The sequence below is a fragment of the Perna viridis genome, chromosome 2, assembly GCF_037379345.1.
Source record: "Perna viridis isolate PV_CMFRI_1.1 ecotype Kerala chromosome 2, ASM3737934v1, whole genome shotgun sequence".
NCBI lineage: Eukaryota > Metazoa > Mollusca > Bivalvia > Mytilida > Mytilidae > Perna > Perna viridis.
Window position 1 is genome coordinate 7,266,094 of NC_142446.1, and position 25,332 is coordinate 7,291,425.

The window sequence follows — 25,332 nt, forward strand, 5'->3', positions numbered from 1 at the left end:
TCATTTTTTTGCCATCTTATAATAAAATAGCAACAATAAACAAATGTTTTGCAGGGTGCAGCTTGATTATGACCACTGACGTTGAACCCTGAACATGTGGAGGAGTATGGACACACCATTCAAATTTGGTATAGCTATATTTTTGAATTACAATTTAATGCTTGACATAATATAAACTTTCGACTCGATGTGGCCCCTTATTCCAAAACTGTTCAAATCACTACAAGATTTATACACATTAGACACAACAAATGGTTAGGATACTATATTGCACAAAATTTTAAATTCAATAACAAATGTTCAAAATAAGACAAAAAATAATAAATTTTTTGAGGTCATATAAAAAAACTAAGTCATTTAAGACCAGAAATAGGAATCCAATCAAAGTTAATCCTTGAAAAAAAAAAACCAATAATCAATCCCTGTTTGATCTTAGTTGTACATGTGTAGAATATTGTGGAACAATAATAAGCATATCCATATGCTTTTACTGCAATTATGTAGTAAAAATTCATTGAAATACTCGTTTTGTCTCCTTTTTGAACCCTAACCATAAAAAAAAGGGGGCTGCGGACAAGGACAAGGAAATGGACGAATGCACCATACCATTATCAATCACAGCTTCCCTTTTGTGGTGTGGCACACTGTGGTACAATTTCAAAAAGATCCATTTACTTAGTCAAATTATTGTACGGACATAATGAAAATGCATGTTTCAATTTGCCTTTTGGCCCCGTTTTCCTAAACTGTCAAATCACAACCCCCAAAATCAATCCCAGCCTTCCTTTTGTGATATGTCACCTAGTGGTACAAGATGTATACACTTATACCCAAGTTATTGTACAGACACAAAATGTCTACAGCTGGCAACGACAATATGGTACCATTAAACAACTACAATTATTTGCAGTTTTTTTTATTATAATAACAATTAGGCAACTACATGATGGGAGAAGTTTCACTGAAAGATTATTTCAGTAATGCATTTCAGAAAACAAAATACCTACAAAATTTGAGAATAGGCACAACAACATATTGTCTTCTTATAACATACCAAGTTTCATGAAATTCTATTCAGTAGTTTGAGTTGTGATGACAAGATACTTCAGTGACTTATGTTTAAAAAATTAAAATTTCTTGGTCACAACTACATATTGTTTTGTTTTTTTTATCTAAATACCAAGTTTTATGAAATTCGGTTCAGTAGTTTGAGAGGCGTTGCAATGAGAAGACAACAACTGACAGACAGATGAACTCACAGATTTACACATCAAAACTTATCCTTAACTTTATTGTTTGAGTATGATTATCCTTCCTAGTGTTAATGACATAAATTTTTCTCATAATTCTTACTGTTACTCAAATTATTTCTATAGCTGTATTAATTGTTTATCTCGGTATTTAAAACATAATAATAAATAAGTTATTATAAATACATTTTATTAAACAATTACAGTACACATGTTTGTATCAGATGTCCAGCCATTCCTTCATATAAATGCAGTTGGTAGGAGAAACTGCTCCTCCCTCATAACATCTGTCAAAAACCTGCAATTAAGAAGGAACTATTGTATTTAAACATGTTTCAATAAAATGATAAACCATATAAGTTTTAATCAGAATGAAACATAAGGTTTGTAAAATAATGATTTAGTCAATCTTTTCATGTAAATATGATTGAGAAAGTTTTGCCAGTTTGTTAAGATAATGGTTATGTAAAATATTTTTACTTAGATACGAGATAAATATTTGGATGTAAATTCCTCAATATACTTGAAGCACATATTTTAAATTATCAAGAACTTACAGGGCAGGATCCACATGGCATTCTCATTAAACCAGTAGTTTCTACTATTGGATTAACAGCTCTATATAACTTAGTTTGTCCTGAGGAGTCACCTGAACCCCCTGCTGATGCTACAATGGACCTTTCCAGCTTCCCATCATATATCAATGTGTTCAAAATTGTTTCAATGTCTTCTTTACTTAACTGAACCTAAAATTAGCAATAGCCAAAGTAAAATAACAAAAAATGTTTCATACGACTGTTAAGGTCAAACCCCAAACAGTTGGTTTAAGTATGGATAGACACAATATTCAAGCATGATACAGCTCTGATTTTAGGACCAGTACCAACTTTCCCAATATTTTGTACACAAATTGATGCAATAATTCAACATGAACTCCATGTCATTACATGTCATTATATGAATTTTTCAAAATAGGACCTGTCCATTTAACTAGAAACTCACAGGAGCCTCACCTGGTTCATTTTTGTTTTTCAAGGGCAATAACTCTAACAAGGAGTTTTCCTGCAACATTGAACCACATAGACTTTTGTACGCTTTATTGTAAAGATCATTTCATCAATTAAAAGTTTTTTCCTATCTATTATGGTTTTTCAAATATTGGCTAAAAACATCAAAGAGTACTAGTAATCAAGGGAACCAAGATTCTAGCGGAATTCAAAAGAATGTAATCCAGGGACAAAACCTGACATGGAAAACCGACATACACAACACAGAACATAAAATAACGAAATAACCAAAATAATACATACAAATTAACAAAAGTAAATGAACAACTCAGACTTCACTAAAAACTGGGACCATGGTGCATCGTAAGGGTAAGCGTCCACTGCTTTTCTAGAAACACCTGTCAAGTTGCTCATAAAAAGTCAAGTCCAGGTTAGACTAAAGAGGAAAGGAAAACTATGACACATGGAATAAATCAGTTTTCATGGTGCAGATTGATACATCATAACAGCAAGCTCTGGCATAACATATGAGTTGTGAAATGAACTCAATACACAGGTGCTGAAGGGATGTTCCCACATATGAAAGGAAAGTTGACAATACAGAATGAAAAGCCATTACATTTGTCATATAGTTTGGTCAATAGTTTTCTTTTCCATCGATATCTAAGTGTAGGTCAAGATAGAAACTGACTTCAAAGTGTCTGTAGTATCCTGTATCTCAAGTTCTTTGGGGTAGATGCAATGTATAAAATCCCCGAAACTAGGATTGCTTAACAATAATGGGTCATCCATACATTTAAAACTGATGTTAAAAAAGGTTCTAGTCAAATTATGTTCCTTCTTTTGAATCAGATCAGCTATAAAATTAGCTTCATAAGAGTGAAAGAATAGGTCAGCAAGAAGAGGAGCACAATTTGTTCCCACTGGAATGCTGACCGTTTGTTGAAAAATGTGTCCACCACACTGGACAAATATGTTGTCGATAAAAAATTTCAGCATTTTGAAAACATCTTCTTCGTTTGTTTGGAAGATGATTTGGAATTGTTTTTTTTACATAGTATGAGGAATCTCTACCAAGAACTATATATTTGTATTAAGGTGAACAGTCTTATTTTTTTAGTAACAACGATGTTTAATGTTCATGCCATTTTTTTGCCTTTCTGGGGCAAAAACTCACAACAAATTGGCCTTATCATAAGGATCATTTCGTCAACTGAAATATTGTTATATCTATTTTGGTTTTCAAGACATTGGCTAAAAACTTGCATTGCATTGGCCCCTTATTCCTCAATTAGCACAACCCCCTTAATCTTTCCCAGCCTTCCTTTGGGAGTATGGCACATTTGATACAATTTTCTAAGAGATCCATTTACTTTCACTCAAGTTGTTACCTGTACATCAGGAAAATGCGTGACTCTGGCCCCTTTTCGACTCCTCATTCTTTATTAGTTCAAGTCACAAAACCAAAATCAATTCAAATACTCCTTTTGTGGTATGGTTCAAAGAGATCCATTCATATGTCAGGACATCATGAAAAGGCTTTTTTGACCGTTTTTCATAAACAGATCCTTTGGTGGTTTGGCACCCTATGGTGCAATTTGACAAAGGTCATTCACTTATAGTCTAGTTATTGTTCAGACATCATGAAAAATCAGGTTTCTGGCATCTGTTTCGGCCTATAATTCATAAACAGTTTGAGTCACAACCCCAAAAATCAATCCCAGCCTTCCTTTTGTGGTATAACAACTTGTGGTACTATGTCAAAGAAATCCATTCGCAATTAATCAAGTTATTATCCAAAGACTCCAGACATTATGAAAATGCCTTTTTCTGACCCCTTTCTGGCCTGTAATACCTAACCTTATCAAGACACAACCCCTAAAATAAATCCCAGCCTTCCTTTTTTGGTACAGAACCTTGTGGTACTCCTATACTACTGCAGTCTTATAAAAAGGTAAGCAAAACAAATATAAAGCTTGGCTGTGCGCAGCATGACATGACCACACTTAAAAATTTGTTCACTTGACATATTATTAGTTTTTGACACACTAAACTTACAGTTCATTATGAACACAACAACTCATTTGGTCACAATATTGCACAATGAAATTCAATTTTCAAAAGTATAAAGGTCTGCTTCAGGGTGGATTCATGGATTGCTTTGTACCTTATTATTTCAAAAATAGTAAATGATAGGGTTAATTTGGTAATTAAGCATACTTCTTGTAGCTCTTGTATTGAGGCTGGTATTTTCATATCAAATCCAATAAAAAAATCTAAATGGCACCAAAAATACAATTTTGGGGTGTGGTCCCCACTGGCTCCTAATAATTCAAAAACTGTAACAGTAAAAGATTCTGAAATCTTATTGAAAAACACAGGAATGGAATTTCATGAGGAATTTAATAAAAAAAAAAATTTCAAAATCAGACCAGAAATAAACAAGCTATGGTCAAGAAATTAAAAAATAGCTGTTTCTGACCCTTTTGGGGCCCCTTATTCTTACTTGTCACAACCCCTAAATCAATCCAAGTCTTCCTTTTTTGGTATGTCGGCTTGTAATACAATTTCAAAAAGATTCATTCACTAATATCCAAGTTATTATCTGGACATCAGGAAAATGCATGTTTCTGTTCCCCGTTTTTGGCCCCTAATTTCTGAAAAGTTCAAATCCTTATCCTTAAAATCAACGCAAGTCTGACAATTGGGGAAAAGAATATCATAGACATTCTTATGCTTCTATTGAACAGATATATTACAATTCCATGAAATGCTTGTTTTTGGCCCCTAATTCTAAAATGTTTGGGGTCATAACCCCTAAATTCAATACAAACCTCTCTTTTGTAGTTCAAAACCTTGGTATTAAATTTTATAAAGATCAACCAATTTAAACTCAACTTATTACATGAAAACCAAGTGTCTGTGGACGACGACACAGACAACGGCAGCAGTGACAGCACCACACCAATTTTTTTTAAGGCTGTATAAAAATGGTGAGAGCAGGCTCAAACAAAAAAATTACTGTTCTCTTTTTATATATATATCAAGTTCTGCAACTTACCTTGCTTATCCCAAGTTCTGAAATGAATTTCCAAACATCATGTAAAGGGGTAAATGAAGCATTTCTTTGAGCTATAGGATCTGTCTTTGTATCTCTGGCAATGGTAGCCTACAAAAAAAAGTGAAACATATTATATGGTGAAAAATAGTTCTTCATTTGTTATATAGGAAGAATAATAGGTAACTATATACCTAAGTACTCATTGTAAAAATCATTCTCCTCATATATATTTGCTAAGTTGTTGCACAACAGTTTATCAAACTGTCTAGATTTTTTTTACTATAAACAGAAAAAAATTAAAAAGAAAAATCCATTTTCCTACCATATGGATGTCTGAAATATTGAGATTAGAACTATAATCCGTAAAGAGAATTTAAAAAAAAAATGAATTATTTGAGAGTCCATTTTAAAGCATTAAGTAAACAAAATGGCAGAATGAATTATTATGTGTAAAAGCTCATTTCAAAAGACAACTCTGTTCCTTTAAAACCCTTTAATGCATCTGTAAGCAAGAAATACATATTAAGATATGTTACCAGACAATTGGCTAAAATAAACCTGATTCCCCTATGCAAAGAATACACAATCACAACAAAATACTTGCATTAGACATATTTTCTGAATATTTTTAAAAAATCTTTTTTTCTAGTCAGGATTGAAACATTACTACCTGACTAGGGTGTTCAAGGGTATGAAGGATCTAATATATATATAGTTATATCTGACTATTTCAAACTTAATAGTTCAACCAACAACATTCAATTGATAACTCAATTTACAACTGGAAAAAAAATAAAGAAAAATACTTACTAAAGACACATATACCATGCATCCATATCATTAAATATAAAAAAAAAACACAAATATCATATCCTTTCATACACATTTAGTTAATAAGCCTGCTTAAAGTACGCTACAATATATTTAACAGACCGAAGTTGGTGAAATTACATTAACTGGACCCAAAACAATTCAGATTTAATGGAACAAATTTTCCTTCCATTGTACAAATCTAAACTTCCATAGTAATTTTTGTTTTTGTTTTTGTTTTTTTTTAACTTATAGATATATTGTTATGTTGCTACTAAATTGAAGTCATCACTACAGAAGTTTTATGGTCGTCATCATGAACTCGTGGATCCATCTGCACCATGAAAACTGATTTATTCAACAGGTCATAGTTTCCCTTTCCTCGTTTGTCTACCCCGGACTTGACTGTTTATGAGCAACTCGGCGGGTGTTTCTAGAAAAGCAGAGGACGCTTACCCTACCGGTGCACCTCGTCCATGCTCCCAATTTATAGTGGAGTCCAAGTTGCTCATTTGCTTTTGTTACTTTGTATGTACAATTTTAGTTACTTTATGTTCTTTGTTGTGTATGTCTGTTTTCCATGTCTGGTCTTTGTCCCTGGATTACATTCTTTTGATTACCGCTATAACCTTGGTTCCCTTGATTACTCTTTAGCAATAATCATGAGTAAATTAGGAAGTAAGGATTCATTGGTAAAACCAAGTAAAATTTCCTTCTTATTGAATGAGCTTTTTTTGAGCTGACAAAAAACAGTTATGATACAGATTATTCACATGAACACAAACAAAAAACAAATGCTCAATGTTCATCATAACCTTTACAAATTGTACAAAGTCTTGAGTTTACTAATTTAACTTAATGTCAAAAAATGTTTGTAGGAATAATTCTTGTATTGAAAGATTTTTAGATAAAAGATTTTGCAACGTTTTTAAGCCCCATATAAGATTCATTCCAAGATTTTCTATCTGTAATTTATTCTGCCATTCTTCTATTCTATGATTTGGAAGAAAAATCTTTTTATTGATCATGCTAACGTATAAATACTTCAAACTTTTACTTCCTCTAAGCTATTCAATAAAACGGTTTTTTGTAATAATGTATTCAAGCTCATTTGTCGTCATCTTCCTCAATTCTACTCTTACAATATTCTCCAAAGAATAAGGAAATTCTTAGTATTAACAATTTGGTTTATCTGACTGAAAGTGTAAAATCTTTTTTCCTTTTCATCTATCAAATCAATGAGACATTCAATATCATTTTCCTTCCATTCTACAAATTAGGAATGTCATGTACTGGTGCATAGTTCAAAATGTCTAAAATTAGTATATCATGAATTTTCATATTCATAACAGATTTGACAATATATAAACCTTTTAAAACATCCCTCCAAAAAGTGTTTGTAACAAAATCCATAATTTCAAGCAACTTTTCTTTTTCAGCTTGAGAAATTCTGAAACCTCCTCACTACATATATTGTTTTTCTGCAACATCTTGCCAAATCCCTGAGCTGTCATTTATAATTCTTTTAATCCAGATAAGTTTTAAGTATGTACTAAAAGACTCAATGTGGATCATATTTAAACCATTATAAAAAAAAATGTCCAATCAGAGTGTTTCTCTTAATCTTTTCTGTCTTTCCATCCCAAATAAAACTGTAAAAAAGTCTATTGATATCATTCATCATGGAAATTTTTGAGTTTGGCATAGATGTAAGAAGATGTACAATTTTTGATAAAGCTAAAGACTTCACAACTGTGACCTTTCCTAAAAGAGAACGTTTACAGCGCTGCCAACATTTCAATAGTTTTGAAATGTCACATAATTTTTGTTTAAAGTTTAGCTCTATCATATTCCCAAGACATAATGAAAATTTTATGCCAAGAAGTGTAAAATCTGTGCTAGTCCAATTAAGATTGTGATCTTTACATAAAATGTAATCAGATTATTTTTTACTTCCAATTCAAACTGCTTGTTTTTGAGTTATTCATTTTTAAGCCTGAAACTTTATGAAAAGCTTCAAAAATCTTTGAGGATTCCCTGAATGATATTTCGTTGTTTTAAAAAGTGTTAAAAAAGTATCATCTTGCCTTTTTATAGAGTATAGTGAATCAACAACAAATGGAAGGTCCAAAATCAAAACTTTCCAGAGCTTTAATGATGAAGTTCCGTTCAATGGAGTCAAAAGCTTTTTTGAAATCAATTAGTAAAAGGAGCCCTTTCACATCATTTTCTTCTAGATGATGCATAAGATCATAAAGCAAACTTTTCTCCTATAAATCAGTTTTTCATGAAGCCTTTTTGTGTATCACTAATTATGCTGGGTAGTATATTTTTAAGCCTATTTGCAAGTACTGAGGAAACTTCTTTTCATATCTACATTAAGAAGACTGATAGGTCGCCAGTTAGCTATTTATCTCCTGTCTTTCACTTCCTTAGGTATACAGGTGATTACACTCTGGTATTGATAGTCTGAAAAACTATTAAATTCATTGCCATACTTTAGAAAGTGATAGACAAACATGTCAATATCCAGAAAAATTTATAGAATTCAGAGGTAAATTGATCAGAACCTTCCCATTTGACATGTTATTTCATGCTTCACTATACTCATCAAAAGTCAAATTTCCCTCGCAAGATTCACTCATAGGCTGTTTCACACTATGATTGACAAAAGAGTTGTCATGTTGTCATGTTTTGACCTTGAAGAATATAAATTTTTGCAAAAGCAGTTTTGTTCATTTAAAATCCCATTAGCAGTAGACAGATGATTTCCATGATCATCGATAAGTCCACAAACAGTTTTAGAGATAAAGTTTCCTTTTTTAAGACTTAAAAAATATTTAGGACACTTTTCACTATTTTCATAACAATAGCTTTAGCTCTTACAACTGCTTCTCTGTGCTTCCTTCTTATCAGCTAATGTATTTAGAAATTGCTCATTAGGACTCTGACTATATTCATTCTCTAAATCACAATTTCTTCATTTAATTCTGTCACTTCCTTCTTTTCATGTTTAGATTTGTTAATGCTATAATTTTCATTTTTTAAAATTTCAAAAAGTATTGGCTGTTGCAAGACAAAACAATGTTTTCATGGTCAGCTATGTTTCCTGAAATTTGATATTCTAAAATTGTTTCTGTAATACATTTTTCAACCATTTCAACATAATTATAACCATGTAAAAATTGTGAGTTGAATTTCCAATACCCTTTTCCACTCGTTCTAAGGATATTGAAAAAACTTAAGGATATCATGGAATGATCAGTTCTATATCCTGTACTTATATCAATGCTCTTTAGTGATGAATATGTCTTCTGATATTAAAAAATAGTCAATTCTACTCCATATTTTCAACAGATTTTCTACAATTTGGATGCCTATCCAGTACAATATTGTATGTGTCAATATTTTTATCTTGAACAAAGTTCCAATGACCACATTACAAAATGCAAGAGTTTCTAAATAAGGTTAACTCTTTCAAAATATTGTCACAAAATTCATGTCCATCTTTATTATAACCATACAAGTGTAAATCTTTGATTCTTAACAGTGAAGTCCATCATGATATATCTACCACTTGTATCACTAATGTAGCTACCTGTTAACAATGATATCAACACCCTTTTTAATCATAACATATACTCCTACACTTCTACTGTTGCAGTGACTATAAAATATTTTTGAACTCCATTCATCCTCACATTGTTTTACAATTTCCTTTGTACTGTGAGATTCTTGGAGAAAAAGATACCTGCATTTTTCTCATCCACCCATTATACAGATCTATTCTTTCCCTCCAATTAGAAAATAAGCCCCTTACATTTAAAGAAATAACAGTAATTTCCCCTGTCACTTTAGTGAACATCAAAGATTATACTGTTGAACATCAAGCTAGAAAAATACACAATATATTTACAACAGAACATTACTCTGACACACTCTCTCACACTAACACTAAACCCTTGCTCAAAATGTTGCAATGATTGAAGGCACACTCTCTCACATTTACACTACACCCTTGCTCAAGATGTCACAATAATTGAAGACACATTCTCTCACACTAATACTAAACCCTTGCTCAAGATGTCGCCATGATTGAAGATCCACTCTCTCACACTAACACTTCACCCTTGCTCAAGATGTCGCAATGATTGAAGACACACTCTTTACATTAACACTACACCCTTGCTCAAGATGTTGAAATGATTGAAGATACACTCTCTCACATTTACACTACACCCTTGCTCAGGATGTCACAATGATTGAAGACACACTCTCTCACACTAACACTACACCCTTGCTAAAGATGTCACAATGATTGAAGACACACTCTCTCATACTTACACTACACCCTTGCTCAAGATGTTGCAATGACTGAAGACACACTCTCTCACACTAATACTAAACCCTTGCTCAAGATGTTGCAATGATTGAAGACAAACACTCTCACACTAACACTACACCCTTGCTCAAGATGTTGAAATGATTGAAGACACTTGTATCTTAATTGCTGCAGTTTATTTGGATCTTTTATACTAATTAAGGAGCACAGAAATTAATGTATTATGAAATAGAATACTGAATTTATATCCCTTTACTCTTTTGAATAATTAAATTTGACCAGATAAGATAACATTTTTTTTAATTTTAAAAAATGGCATACTCATTCAATTCGAGAAAATAGAGGATAAAATGGAAAACCTGTAAATTTTGTGTACAATAAACCAATAAAATTAGAATTTTTCCCCTTTCCATACTATAATGTAGATATACATATTACATAGAATGCTGTGAAATGTTATGACTGTTTGTCATCTTTTTCATTGATATTGTTTTTATGTAGCCTTTCCTTAATATTGTCAAATAAGTTGATCTTCCTGCATGTGCCTGATTTCTGTCCATACACACAACCATAGAAGTACCACACGTCAAATTTCTTAAGAGTCTGAAAGTCGTGTGATTAACCCCATGTTGTTCTTCGTCACATCATCTACCAGTTTAATGTTGTTGTTGGGGCTAAGTTTTTCTTCTCCTTCATAACTCTAGACTTTTTACTTCAGAGTTAAGAAGCATCACAATAATTGGTCTGACTTGATCTTTCTTTCCAGAATAAGGTTTGTTTGTTTGTTTGTTGGGGTTTAACGTCCGAGCAGCAATATTTCAGCTATATTCAGACAATGAACATGAAATGGATGATAAAATGAACATGAAATGAAAAAAAAAGGATGGGTCACAAGGATAATAGGGTCGACAAATTTTGATTTCCACTGGAAAAAGGGGGATGGGTAAGGTCGGGCAATTTAGCCTCCTGTGGCGGAGCGCAAAGGTTCCTACTCCTATCGAATACCACAGCAGGGTTCTTTAACGTGCAAGGAACGTGGCATCTTTCCCAACACGGTGCACCACTGTGGTTTGCGGTCAGGTTTTCCGTATTATAGCCTGACAACCCCAGCATGTAACACACCAGGGGTACCCCATTCCACCACCTGGGGCACACATCCCAGTTGCTCTGTGGGCAGAGCGCCTAGCCCCCGGCTAGGTTTCTGAGCACTATTAAGTCGCCTTTTATGACAAGCTTAGCGCTGCTGCAGGCCTATTCTTTTAACACCCGGACCTGCACGGGGCAGGAATAAGGTGGATTGCCTGTACTTCTGATGGTTGTACTGCAACACCCAACTTTTCCTTCACAATCTCTATAATTTATGACCTTGATGGTGAGTTTTCTTGAATATTGTTCATTATAGTTGAATATCTCTATTGATTATTTTGATTTTATTTCATTGTCATTGGCTACTTGACTTAGCTCAAAGGTTGTTTTTTTTAAATGGACTATCATTTCTCTAATGTTCTCATTCTCTTGTCTAAGTTCTGCAATACATTTTGTTTGCCTGTCAAATTTCTCCCTTTATTTGTTTCATTGTTTCAACTAGTTGTAACTATACTTTCAATCATGTCATTCTTTTTGACATGTGAGGCCTGGTCAGACTTTCTCAATACATGTTTAAGTCCAGGTTTAATCTAGATCATTCTGAATTGATTTCAAATCAACACTTTTATAAAATGAAAGTTCACTTGCCAACCTTTTATTTAGTAGTTCTTTGTTTGAAGGTCAGGATTTTTATTGTCCTTAGGCTTAGATTTATCAGGTTTCTTTAATACCAGTAATTGTTGAACTGTTATATCGCTATTATTATCTCCTCCTCTAGGCATTCCAACTAGGTTGAAAATCTACAACTGTTCGTAGACTCAATAAATCCAATAATCCAAATAATCCAACAGTATCTTAAACACTGTTCACTAATTTTACTAATAAATAGCCAAAGTTTTACAAATATCCTTTTCAGTCAGTTCAGTCTTCAAGAAATTTAAAGACAGACATACTCCAATAATTTCTGCACATGCTAGTATACTTTTTATGCAGATTCTCATACCGATTCCTGATCCTTTTACAAAATGCAGAGCAAATTTTTAGTTGACTAGTCCAGCTGCCATCTTATTTGTGTTGTGTTATCGGAAATGTTGACCAGACTTGTTTATTTTCACAAAACAATTTCTCACATAGGGCATTATGCATTTGTGGCACAAGCAAAATATTAAAAAAACTGTTAATGCATAAATATTTTCAACCCTAGAATCACTTCCTATGGTTAAAAAAACATATATTTCTTGAGTGTATGATTTCCACAGTGGGAATAGCCCTTTTTCATATTCCCGACTTTGGCTTCGTTTTTTAAGATTTTAAGCAAAGGGGAATAACTTTCTACAAATCTGTCGTCCGACAGACTGGTTAACTGTCAAATTGGAGCAATGGACAGCAGTAGACTTCAAATTTAAGTATTCAATTTATAATACTTGGTAATGGTAAGTACTTGGATACTTTTAAATAACTTATTTCAAACCTTTCAGGTACTTACCAGAGTGAAATTAGTTTAGACTTCCAATAAAAATGTTCATTATTTTCCCTTGTATCAAATGAGACTGCCGACCAGGTTATTGGATGTTAGTGGGTTATGTCCCTTTGAAAAACATGCTAAAATGGTTTGCTTTTCGTAAATATGAAAAGGACTATTAATACTCACCCAAAACACCAATATTAAAAAGATTTTGAAATTTTGTTTCCTATGGAGATAAACTCAATAAAAACTTCCTTAATTTTTCAGTTGCTTTTTTTTTTTATCATATTCAGTTAAAATTTAACTTATTTACTTAAAGCTACATCCATGATCATAAAACATCATCAAAAATAATCTTCAAGCAATAAATTTCCTTTTTAACTGTTTAAGACATTCAGACATTATACTGTTGAAATTTACACCAAAGCAAAATATTTGACCCAGCAAATACAATTGCCATCTTAACAGTATGTTGTTAACTATACCCAAATAAGAAAGGTCAAAAGTAGGGCATTAATGGAACATTAAGTGATACCCCACAACGTTATGGTGAAAAAAAGGGGATGATGAAAAAAAGGGAAGGCAAAATGTTTAAAATAGCCAAAACTATATACATTTGTAATAGATTTAATGCTGCTGAACAAATCAGCAAAGTTTGAAAAAATTTAATTGATCCATTATTAAGTTATCATCTGGAAACTGCCAGGGAATGGACAAATGGATGGATGGATATACTATTTTTTGGTGGGTCACATAATACCTCACACTTCCTGTGATGGGATAAACAAAAATCAAAAGGGAGCTCACATCAACAGAAAAAACAAACAAAAAACCACAAAGCTACACAAAAATTGGTGGCAGCATTTTTTAGTTATTGTGCAGTGTCAACAACAGAGGAAAGGACAGACACTGGTATACCATTATATGTTTCATCTAGAAAGACAAGTGTATAAAATTTAGAAGTTATGTATCCATAAGACATGGATGCCAAATCATCCCTAAAATTAAAAGGGACAATAAACAGTTATTGAATGATGCATTTAGCAATAGTTTGAAACAATATAAATAAGAAACATAATAAAATCAATCCAAATGAAGGTTCAAATAAACCTTTAACATTACCATGAAGGATTGCTGAGATTTTTGTGACAAAATTTTACAAAATTTACAAAACCCCAAAAAATTAGCAACAAATCATTCAAGCAAATAGGAACTGATCCAAAAAGCTTACAACTCATCAAGATAAAGCTGCATACTGAATTACAAATCATTCTATAAAAAGATTCCCTTAGATTTATATATTTTCATATAAAAAATATAAAACGTTAAAATTTTCATAAGCAACAAAATTGTTCCAGTAAACAGGAAGTTGATGTGGAACCCAAAAGTACATAAAGATCCATACACTCTGGTTGGCCCCTTAGTCCTCCATAATTATGGTCAAAACCACATAATTGATCAAAACCTTCGTTTGTGGTATGGAACTTTGTTGTAAATTTTTAGAAAAATCAACACACCTTTACTCACGCTATTTTTTTGGGGGGTCTTTCATAGACCCTTATTCCTAAACAGTTCAGGTCATAACACCCAAAAACAACCTAAGCATTCAACCATGCCTATCAATTTTATCACTGAGATTGTCCAGCAATTTTGGTAATCTATTTATCACCCCTAAAATCATCATACATACTCTTTGCTCCAGGAACTTATGACATTGTTGATTGAGCACTTCAACAAACTCAGATTCAAAATCTTGATCGCTGTACCAAGCTCCCCCAGTAACAGACTGAGCTGGCTCCAAATCATACAACATATATACTTTCTTCTTAGATTGCTATAAAACATATAAGGCTTGAATTATTGCTACAGATACATTAAATACTGTAAAGTAAAATAATAATCAGAAATATTGTGTGGAGTTTCACACAATAGATATAGATTATAACTTCCATTTATCAAAAATCAAACCTAATTGTTGACATTGCACATTCTCCAAAGTTCCAAATTATGCTATTCACATTATAAAATTGATCTTGAACTTGACAGTTTTTGTAATTAGTATCAAGATAAATAAACAGTCGAGCCATAAGCACATGATACGCCCGTGGGCTGATATACCAAACATTAAGTGTTTTGAAGTCCCTATATTTTTCATTTTTGATGATATTTGCTAGACACAAAAAGCCATTTTAATATGCTTCAAAACATTTCCAATATTTTTATAATCTACACATGATTGATACATGGTGAATGCAAATTTCTAACACTGGCCAATTTTTGTATTTTAATTTGTATTTTTTTATGAATAAATGCCAAAAATCAAAAACATAAAATCAAAATATATATATAAATCGTCCTATAACTCAAAAACTAAATGTTCAAAATTAATGTAAAATTAAACAGAGCTTTCTTACATCAATATAAACAATTGACCAAAGTTTTGTTTTAAATGGCTTAAAGCACTTTTGAAAAATTGTAAGAAGTGTTGATGGTGGACTGATGGATGAACAGTGGTATACAATAATACTTTCAAAATTGTTAAAGTACAAAAATAGAAATGCCTTCATAAAAACTTCTTTAATTTACAACATAAAGTTGTCCTGCTTGGTATATGCCCACTTGTACAAGATGCTGATATCAGACAGCAGCCAATCATTTAACAATGTATGCCCAGTCTATATGCAGCCATATACCAAATTTGAAATCATTCTGTCCATTGGAAGCTGAGATATTTGTGAAGAAAGTTATCTCTATCATTCCATATAGAGAAAAATGGAAAAGTTGCATGAAACAGGAAATTTATATCAGACAACACCCAAAACTCCTTAAACGTATGCCATATCTATAAAAAGCCAGACAACAAAAATTGAAATCAATCCTTTCATTGGGAGATGCAAAAATAGCGAGGAAATTCAGACCAGGGGATTGACAAGGTGATTCAAAGTTAAAAATCTGTTTAAAAGCATGTTATAGGTTATTCTCTCTATCATAATTTATGATATCATTATAATGATTATACTAAAACATTTTACTTGGGAAGTGTTATGATTCATGTGCTATGAGGTGAAGCATAATCTTTCAATCAATAAATTGTGGTCTTGAGCTAGCATGTCAGTAACTTCTATTACTGAATGTTAATAGTTTTATGCTAGGTTTCATCAGTTCTTTACACAGACCTCTTTTGAATTGAGTTTGATTGTGTATTGTTGAGTATCTTGTTGTCTGCATTAGCTAGAGGAAGAGGGAGGGATGGGACTCCATCAAACTAATTCAACCCTGATGCATCTATTATGCCTGTCCAGTCTCGAGCCTTCATTGACACTGAATAAGTTTTAGGGTAATGACCAATTTACTGAACCAGTATATTGGTCACTTCAGGGTCCAGCTAAATGCAGACTGGGGGTGTGGGACATTTCTCACTGTTCATTGAAGGCCCATAGACTGCCTTTGGTTGTTTTTTTTGTTTTTTTTTCACAGTTTGGTTTGGTTCTTGTTTGGCAAATTCATCATTTCCTCTTTTTTCTCTAATATGTACTGCAAAACAATGTTTACTTACAGCAACAGATTTAACAGCTTTAATCAGTTTCTTACTCTCTAAATTCTTCAGTATCTTGTTCACTTGTGTCAAAAGAAGGTTAGACTTAAATCTTATATCCCGAATCCATATTCCTATAGAATAAAAAAGTAATATAAATGGTTAATTCATGTCATCTAACATTTCACATTTATAAATCATTATAAGATCTACAAACCTCACAAAATAATGAATAACTATGTCATTCAATCCCTGACCTTTGACTTAAAGGATCATAATTCCATCTTTTGACCTAGAAAATGACCTCCTGAACCCCTTAAATATACCTTTACAACAAACATTTAAACAATAATTCCACAGCATATTTTACAAGTGTACCCATGACTTACCAGTATGGGTAAGTGAAGTTATATGTATTTCAGATTAGAAGAGAGCCAATCAAGGAATTTGGGCTATGGGTGGCATAAATAGAATTAAATGATGAGAGAAGTAAGGCAAGAATATTCTTTGAGAATGATGACAGTCGCACCAATTTACATACATGGCCAATGAGATTGATGACAATGTTACACCAGGTACATACATGACCAACAACACTGATACCAATGTCACACTCAGGTACATACAAGACCAATGACGCTGATGACAATGTCACACCCAGGTACATACATGACCAATGACACTGATGGCAATGTCACATCACAGGGGCTTGTTTCCATTATCAAATGTGCAGCGATGTCAAGGTTGCATTAGTTTCACTTTCGGTCCAGAAATATGGAGTTTGAATGTTTAAATTATTGTGTTGATTTGATTAGGAGTATTTGATTGTGGCACCTGTCTTTATTTATTAGATTCATCATTTGTCAAGTAATTGCTGAGCAGTAAATAGTGATATATTCGATTTTATTAGAAACAAAAATTGAGTTGAAGCTAGGTATCCCCAAATCTAGGATCACTCTTTTTGTGGTTATATACTAGTGGGACTGCATTTGATAGTGGGAGCAAGCCCCTGTGGTCACATCAATGTGTCAATTCTTAACCAGGTATATACATGACTATAGTATGATTATGTAATATAATATAGTCATGTATGTACCATTATATAGTTTAACTTACCTTTATTACCTGCATCCTTAATGATCTGATAAACAACTTTCTCTTGATGATCTGAACCCTTTGTCAACCTGTCAATTTACAAAACTCGTTTTCAGTACTGTAAAAGAAAATTCAAATAAGAAAATTTAGAATCAGCACATGTAAAACAAAGTAAAGAGAATCTGTAACAATGGCCAGAGAAGATTGTATACTTGAAGAGAAGACAAGGCAACATATTTGCCTTCCCAAAATACAAACTTCATTAACCATGACTTCAATGTCATTACAGAAATGACCTCAGCTGGAACATGTACAACATGTTTTCTCTGTGATCAATCATCCACAAACTTTATTTCATTATAATTATATATAAACCTATGTTATTAGATCAAACATGGCCTTATGTATTTATGTTGTACATAGCACTTAAGTTGCTAACATCAGTTGTGGTCTTAATGTCATTATGATCAATGCACTTATTTAACCTATGCTGTAAAATCTGTTTTCTTTACCATAAACTGGCTGAGACTCACTGAAGACTTGAAATTATCTTGAAAAGGTTTATAATATCTGCCATAGGACATTAAACGATACTTCTATCCAGCATTGTTCTATGCACATATCTTCTCAAGATATCTTATTTCATAATGTGCATTTCTTCTCTTAAACAAAATTATTCTATGCACATTTCTTCTCCAAGCAACCTTGTCGTATAATATGCACTTCTTCCTTGGATACCCTTGTTTTATAATGTGCACTTCTTCCTTGGACAACCTTGTTTTATAATGTGCACTTCTTCTGTGGACAATCTTGTTTTATAATGTGCACTTCTTCCATAGACAACCTTGTTTTATAATGTGCACGTCTTCCCTGGACAACCTTATTTTATAATGTGCACTTCTTCCCATGACAGCCTTCTTTTATCATGTGCACTTCTTCCCTGGACAGCCTTGTTCTAAAATTTGTGCTTCTTCCATGGACAACCTTGTTTCATAAAAATCACTACTTCCCTGGAAAATCTACTTTCATAATGTGCTAATGTGCACTTCTTCCATGGACATCCTTGTTTTATAATGTGCACTTCTTCCCTAGACAACTTTGTTACACTTCTTCATTGGATAACCTTACATGATCTGTTTTCCCATACAACCTATTCATGTATGTACATTTTTTCCCATACAACCTATTCATGTATGTACATTTTTTTCTTGTTTCTTAGATTTACTTCAAATGTATTAAGTAGCTGTCTTTGTAAGAATCATACAAAATCTGAAAAATGTGACACACCCCAAAAAAAGGCTACATATTTTTTTTTTGTAATTAAGTTGTTTTACGGGTCTATATTATGAAATGTGTAATTATTCATTCATATCTGCCTGCTCTTAGGAGATAATCAACATTGAAAATCCAATAGATTCTATTGTATGTGAGTGTCATTTACAGAGTTATCTCCATTACTTTCGAATTCTACAGTGCATTCTATACAATTTTTATCTCTTATGAGCATGGGTTATATGAAAAACAAAATGTTAATTTCTGTTTACTAAAGCATTTTAAACAAAATATCAAAAATAAAAATATGTAGGCTTTCCAACTATGTATCACATTTTGCATGATTCTTAGCTGGAGTGCTACTTAATTATTCTTTGTGACAAAAGCTGACTTATGTGTTACAAATTTTTGTTATGGTACATGTAGTAAGTAAAGACAAACCCAGCTACATCAAGATCTTTCAGTTTATAAATGAGTTTATTCCCACTTCTCAGAAGATCAATTTTCCCCTGAAACAGAAAATACATAACACTTTTACTTAATTTTATGTAAAATGCTTATACAACTATGAAATACAAATAGGCCAATTTAAGTTGACTATTAAAAAAATCGTTATTGAATTGGGCTTGAAACAGTTTCATCTATGGTTTCCTAATAAGATAATTTAAAGATGGTAGCAGGTACATGCAGATTGGTATGACTTCATGTTTCAAGGTTACATTTTCATAACATATCAAGATTACATTTATATGACATTGTGTATATAAAAATTAAATTTGTATACCATTTGTAATCAAGGTTACTTTTGTATGACACTGGCAAGCAAAATTACATTTGTATGACATCCTATCAATGTTACATTTGTATGACATTGTATCATTGTTACATTGGTATGACATTGTATCAATGTTATATTTGTATAACATCATGTATATAAAGATTACATTTGTATGGAACTGTGTACATCAAGATTACATTTTGTATATAAAGATTACTTTTGAAAAAAAATTGCATAATCAGTGTTACATTTGAATGAAATTGTGCAATCAATCTTACATTTATATGACAGTGGTAACCCCTGTTAATTTTGTAGTACATTTCAATCAAGGTTACATTTGTATGACACTTCAATCAAGGTTACATTTGTAGGACATTGTAATCAAGGCATAGTGCAATCAATGTTTCATTTGTATGACATTGGTAATCAATGTTACATAGTCAATGACATTGTGTAATCAATGGACAACCTTACATTTGCATGACATTGTGTTATCAAATTAAAGGGGAGTGTAATAATGTAATTCACTTTTTCATTTATATGAAAAATGATCAACATGAAGTATGCATCGGGGCAGATCCATGCACTTTGAAAAGGAAGGGTACCAGCCAGGGTTTCTCAGAAAAAAAGGGGATGCTAGGACATTATTTGCCATTTTTTTGTCAATTTTACACATGAAAATGACAATTTTTCCAATAAAACGTGGAGGTGCCAACCCCCTGCACCCTCATCTGGATCCACTACTGTGCATGAATGAATATGCAAATTGTATGCATTAATCTTTACTTACTGTAGATAACAACCTATTTATAGCAGTAACCCTCTGTTGTGGGCTGCAGTCTGGTAAATCTTTCATAATAATAGCATCAGTAATTCCATCTATCTGGTCCTGACACAGTTCTATAATTCTGAAAAAAAAATTAATTAATACAAATATCTGATCAACTGGCATATACAGACCAAGTACATGTAGTTCTCTACTTTGAATCTATAAAAATAGCAAAATGGTCACATCAACACTTCAACACATAGACAAATTTAAACATTGACACACCAACACATTGAAGCATCGACATATTGAAACATTGAAACATCAAATCATTGACAAAAGTTGGCACAATGGTGATACATGTATCTGGCACACTGAAACAGTCTTTAATGTTAAAATATGACATTTACACTTATTGCTATCATAATTCCCTATTCCTAACCCTCGACCCTTTACCTAATCCTAACTCCTAACATTACCCTAAACCTAACCCTAAACCCTTGCCCTAAATTTTAATCCTAAAACATAACTCCAAATCCCAACTCAGTACCCTTACAATTACCTTTAGCCTTACCTTTGCCAAAATCATTAACCCTAACTCTAACACTAAAACCCAAACATAACTATCTCCTCCTATGTGACACATTAACACAGCCCTCTGTGTCAGAAGGCACAATGACACAGCCAACAGCCATAGGTTTTTTTAAATAATTTCATAATCATTTCCTTTTACTTTTTTGTTGTTTTTTGTTTGTTTTAATACTTAAGATAAAAGTCATTTCGTAAAAAAATCTAAATATTTTGTTATTTTCCCTCCTTTACCATTTTCAAAATACTGAAAGATGCCAATTTAATCTGAAAGCTTTGCATGAGTTATATGTTGTAGTTTTGAAAGAATTATGATGAATGGAACAGCATTTATAACCCCTATGCTTTGAGAGTGAAGTGTCAGTTTTTAAGAATAATCTTTTTTATGACAACAATTGGGTAAGGAAAAGACAACTCTATTGCCTTTCTTTCAAACTATCAAATACTAACAGAATATAATCATAAAATGGACTTAAGGCCATAATAAACAAAATCCTAGATTCTCATCCCTACCCAAGCCAATTTTTTATGCCAGCCCCAATTTTTTTTAATTTCCAAAATGCTTTGGAAAAATGATCCCTGACTCAAATTTTTTGTGGCCTGTCCAGTCCCAGTAAAAAATAATCTCAATTTAGTAATTTCGGATTTGTAAGTCATCATAACTGTTTTCCTGCTATTAAAAATGGTTCCAAGTTAGTGAAATCTGGTATGGGTGTAGCAGTGGACACATATACCTCCACAAAGCTCTACACATTTGTGCTGTAAAAGTCAATCACTAAGCACAGACAGATAATGATAAGAACAATACCAGTTCTTTGGCACACATGAAACTGTAGCAAAAATAAAAAAAACATAGAATAAAATTTGTCCCCCCTACCCTAGTTTTTCAGAAAAGTTGGATGAGAGTGGAAGATTTTTTTTTATTACAGCAATATGGATATTTGTGTAGACTAATACAAAGTTGTAATAAGACTGTAATCACTATTGGCAATATTTGCCAATAACATGAAATATTCACTTTAAATAATCAAATCTGAAATTCACATTAAGGACCAACATTTAATCTTCACTGAGTGTTACCATTTAAAATATCATGGCATTTATCAACATGAAAAATATCTTAGAATACTTTTGGGGCCAGCTGCAGCCTGCCCTGTGGTTTGAAGGTTCCCTTCCCATATATTGAAGACCAGTGGGTGGACTTGAGCTTACATTTTTTTATAATTAGACATTTGTGTCTGAGATGTTAGACAATAAGCAACAGAGACAATGTACAAGTTAACATATTTTGTTAGTGTTTATTGGTTTAGTTTACAACAAAATTATTTGTTAACTTCACGAAAGGGATAAGATGCATATGTTCCTGAAGGGATCTAAGCAGAGGGATCCAATATCGTTAAATTTAAAAATTAATGATCTAATATACTATAAGCTCCAAAACAATTCTGCAAGATGGTTTATTTAAGGGGTTTCTGGCACAAGATTTCTCTCAAACCTCAGCAATGCCATGATCCCACAATGAAACATTGGAAAGACAGACAAAGATTTGACCTAAAAAAGTGGTATAAACTTATGTTTCTTCAGAAGTGCAGTATCCTCCATAAGATTTATAGAAAGCATCCTGATAACCCCTGAATCGCAATATAGCATCTTGCAACTACAATTTATAGAATCACATTTGTACTGGACTCTATGAAAATTTTTTTTGGATAGCAATTCCTGATAAAAAATATAGCATCAGCGCAATGTGATGCTATTTGGCCCTCAGGAGATCACTGGAGTGTTTCAGGTATTACTAAAGATTGGAGTGCATTCGGGCTTTATATTCGTAAGTCACAGTGCAATTTTCCTTCCATTTTTTTAAAACAACTCTGCTTGTAGCAATATGTGAAGAAACAAGGGATACAATTTGGAATTTTATTACTTTCCTTGTACATTATGTATGACAGCATATCATGCACAGCAGGGGTGCTGACAGTTCCTGCATGTGAAAAGAGTTTTGATATTTCACCTCCTTCCATTGTTTTCCACAAGATTGTTTCAGTCATGTTATCTCATTAGTTTAGTTTATAATAATTACTTTCTTACTTACACAATTCAATAAATATCTATTGATGTAGCTCAGCCTAATGCAGTTTAACAAATCTACATAAATCCTGTATGTTCCAAGCATCATTTCCATGAAACAATTTTCGGAGAGTCTATCTGCTTAATCTACTAGGACTCATCAAAGTTTTTTTTATAGTTTACATAAATATAAATAAAGCCTCTCCAACTTATTATTATTAGGCTCTTACAGGTTTACCCTGCCTCATATCATTGTTGAGAGATGAAAGATAAATATCTTTTTATCAAGGTTCATATGAACCCATATATCCATAAATAACAAAAAAATCATTAAAATTTCATTTCCTTATAAATATTGATTAGTATATAGCAAAATCTTCCTAGTTTAACACTGTATTATTTCAAAGGTTTATGAAGTTTATAAACAAGCAATGAATAAAACAGAGTGTACCTTATACACACTAATACAAAAACCTGCAGCATTAAATAGACACCACAGAAATGATCAAATAATAGTTGACAGTATCAATATTATAAAGTCCTGCTATGGCTTAACATGTTGTCAAAGGTCCAATTCAATAATATATGGCCTGTAAAAAAGGGTTGTATTTTCAACAACAAAATAATAGCTGTCAGGAACTACTTTTTAGACAAAAGTATGGACCATATGATTACCAATAGCAATAAATTTGATTTACTTACCTTTAGACCAAAAATAAGGAAAACTCTAATAAACTTCATTGGAGAAAAAAATGTTTTAACATTAGGCATATGATGAAAAAAGAAATTTCTACATAATGAGCACATAATTCGTTACTTAAAAAAAAAAAAAAAAAGGCTTCTGTTGCTACAAGATTGAAGTAATTACTACAGAAGTTTTATGGTCATCATCATGAACTCGTGGATCGTTATGGTGTATCCATCTGCACCATGAAAACTGATTTATTCAACGGGTCATAAAAATTTTGAATAATGCTATTTTTCTTATAACCACCAATTACATATTCAGTGTAGCTTATTCTTGAAAGAGTTATCAAGGGAACCATGGTTATAGTGGTAATCAAAAGAATGTAATCCAGGGACAAAGACCAGTAATGGAAAACAGATATACACAACAAAGAACATAAAGTAACTAAAATCATACATACAAAATAACAAAAGCAAAAGAGCAACTCGGACTCCACTAAAAACTGGGAGCATGGACCAGGTGCACCGGTAGGGTAAGGTCCTCTGCTTTTCTAGAAACACCCACCAGTTGCTCATAAAAGGTCAAGTCCGGGGTAGACAAACGAGGAAAGGAAAACTTTAGCATCATTCAAAACTTCCTTCTTTTATACAATTTCTATGCATTCATTATCACAAACATAAATAATATATAAATGAATATATACATGTACAAAATACAAAGATCTTTTTATTAAAATACTATTAAAATACAACAGTTTTCAAGTATGATACAATTTGTATATATTGTTAGATGCATGAATACTTTTAATTTTAACAGGATGTTTAAACTGATTTTTTCCTTCATATTCAACACATACATATTTAAAATTGCAACAATTTGGCGACTTTCCCCTGCAAAATTGCAATGCATGGGTTTTTCACAAATGTGGAACTCAAAATTTGCCATGTGGGTAAGCTAAAATGATATTCCACCAAGAACAGACATGTTTATCAAAAAAAAAAGAATGGGAGGTCCATGGTAAGAATGTTTTATGACAAAATTCATTGTAGATATAGAACGTGTAATCTGCTACACTTTTTTTCAGATTGTGTGTTGGAAACAAATCAGTGCCTTTAATGATGGCTTGAAATAACAAAAGTCGAAATTACCTTTATATTCAGTTTCAATGATAATTTCTTATTGTTTATTTTCAAGCACTTCCTCAGTTGTTCAATTTTACTAAATATTAGTACTAAAATTACCCTTTTTAGGGGGGAGGCAGCCATATTTTCATGGCCCTCATAATTTTACTTAAAAACATTCTTCAGTTAGCACCTGTTTCATATAACAGGGGAAACGGAATTACAGACAAATTCTTACCTTGCTTCTAAACTCAGAATCTCTGGTTGATCCTCGTTTACACTTATGGCTGCTGATGCCATTCTTCTACATGTACATGTACCATAAGAACGGAGATAAAACCGAAAGTAAAACCGGATGTTGCAGGTGATTTTATTTCTGCAATGAAGATACATGTCAG

General features: G+C 32.3%; 1 protein-coding gene across 1 annotated transcript; it reads right to left on the minus strand.

Annotated features, from left to right (window-relative positions):
• Window positions 1–1,419: 1,419 nt before the first annotated feature.
• Window positions 1,420–25,330, minus strand: LOC148623493 (DNA-directed RNA polymerase III subunit RPC6-like). The gene is made up of 9 exons (XM_088565336.1): window positions 25,173–25,330; window positions 20,492–20,609; window positions 19,365–19,432; window positions 17,673–17,740; window positions 16,578–16,690; window positions 14,712–14,855; window positions 5,319–5,426; window positions 1,808–1,996; window positions 1,420–1,548 (listed from the first exon to the last, which is right to left on the minus strand). Exons 1-9 carry the CDS (start codon window positions 25,325–25,327, stop codon window positions 1,471–1,473), a joined length of 1,041 nt encoding a protein of 346 aa, XP_088421462.1. The 5' UTR covers window positions 25,328–25,330; the 3' UTR covers window positions 1,420–1,470.
• Window positions 25,331–25,332: the final 2 nt, after the last annotated feature.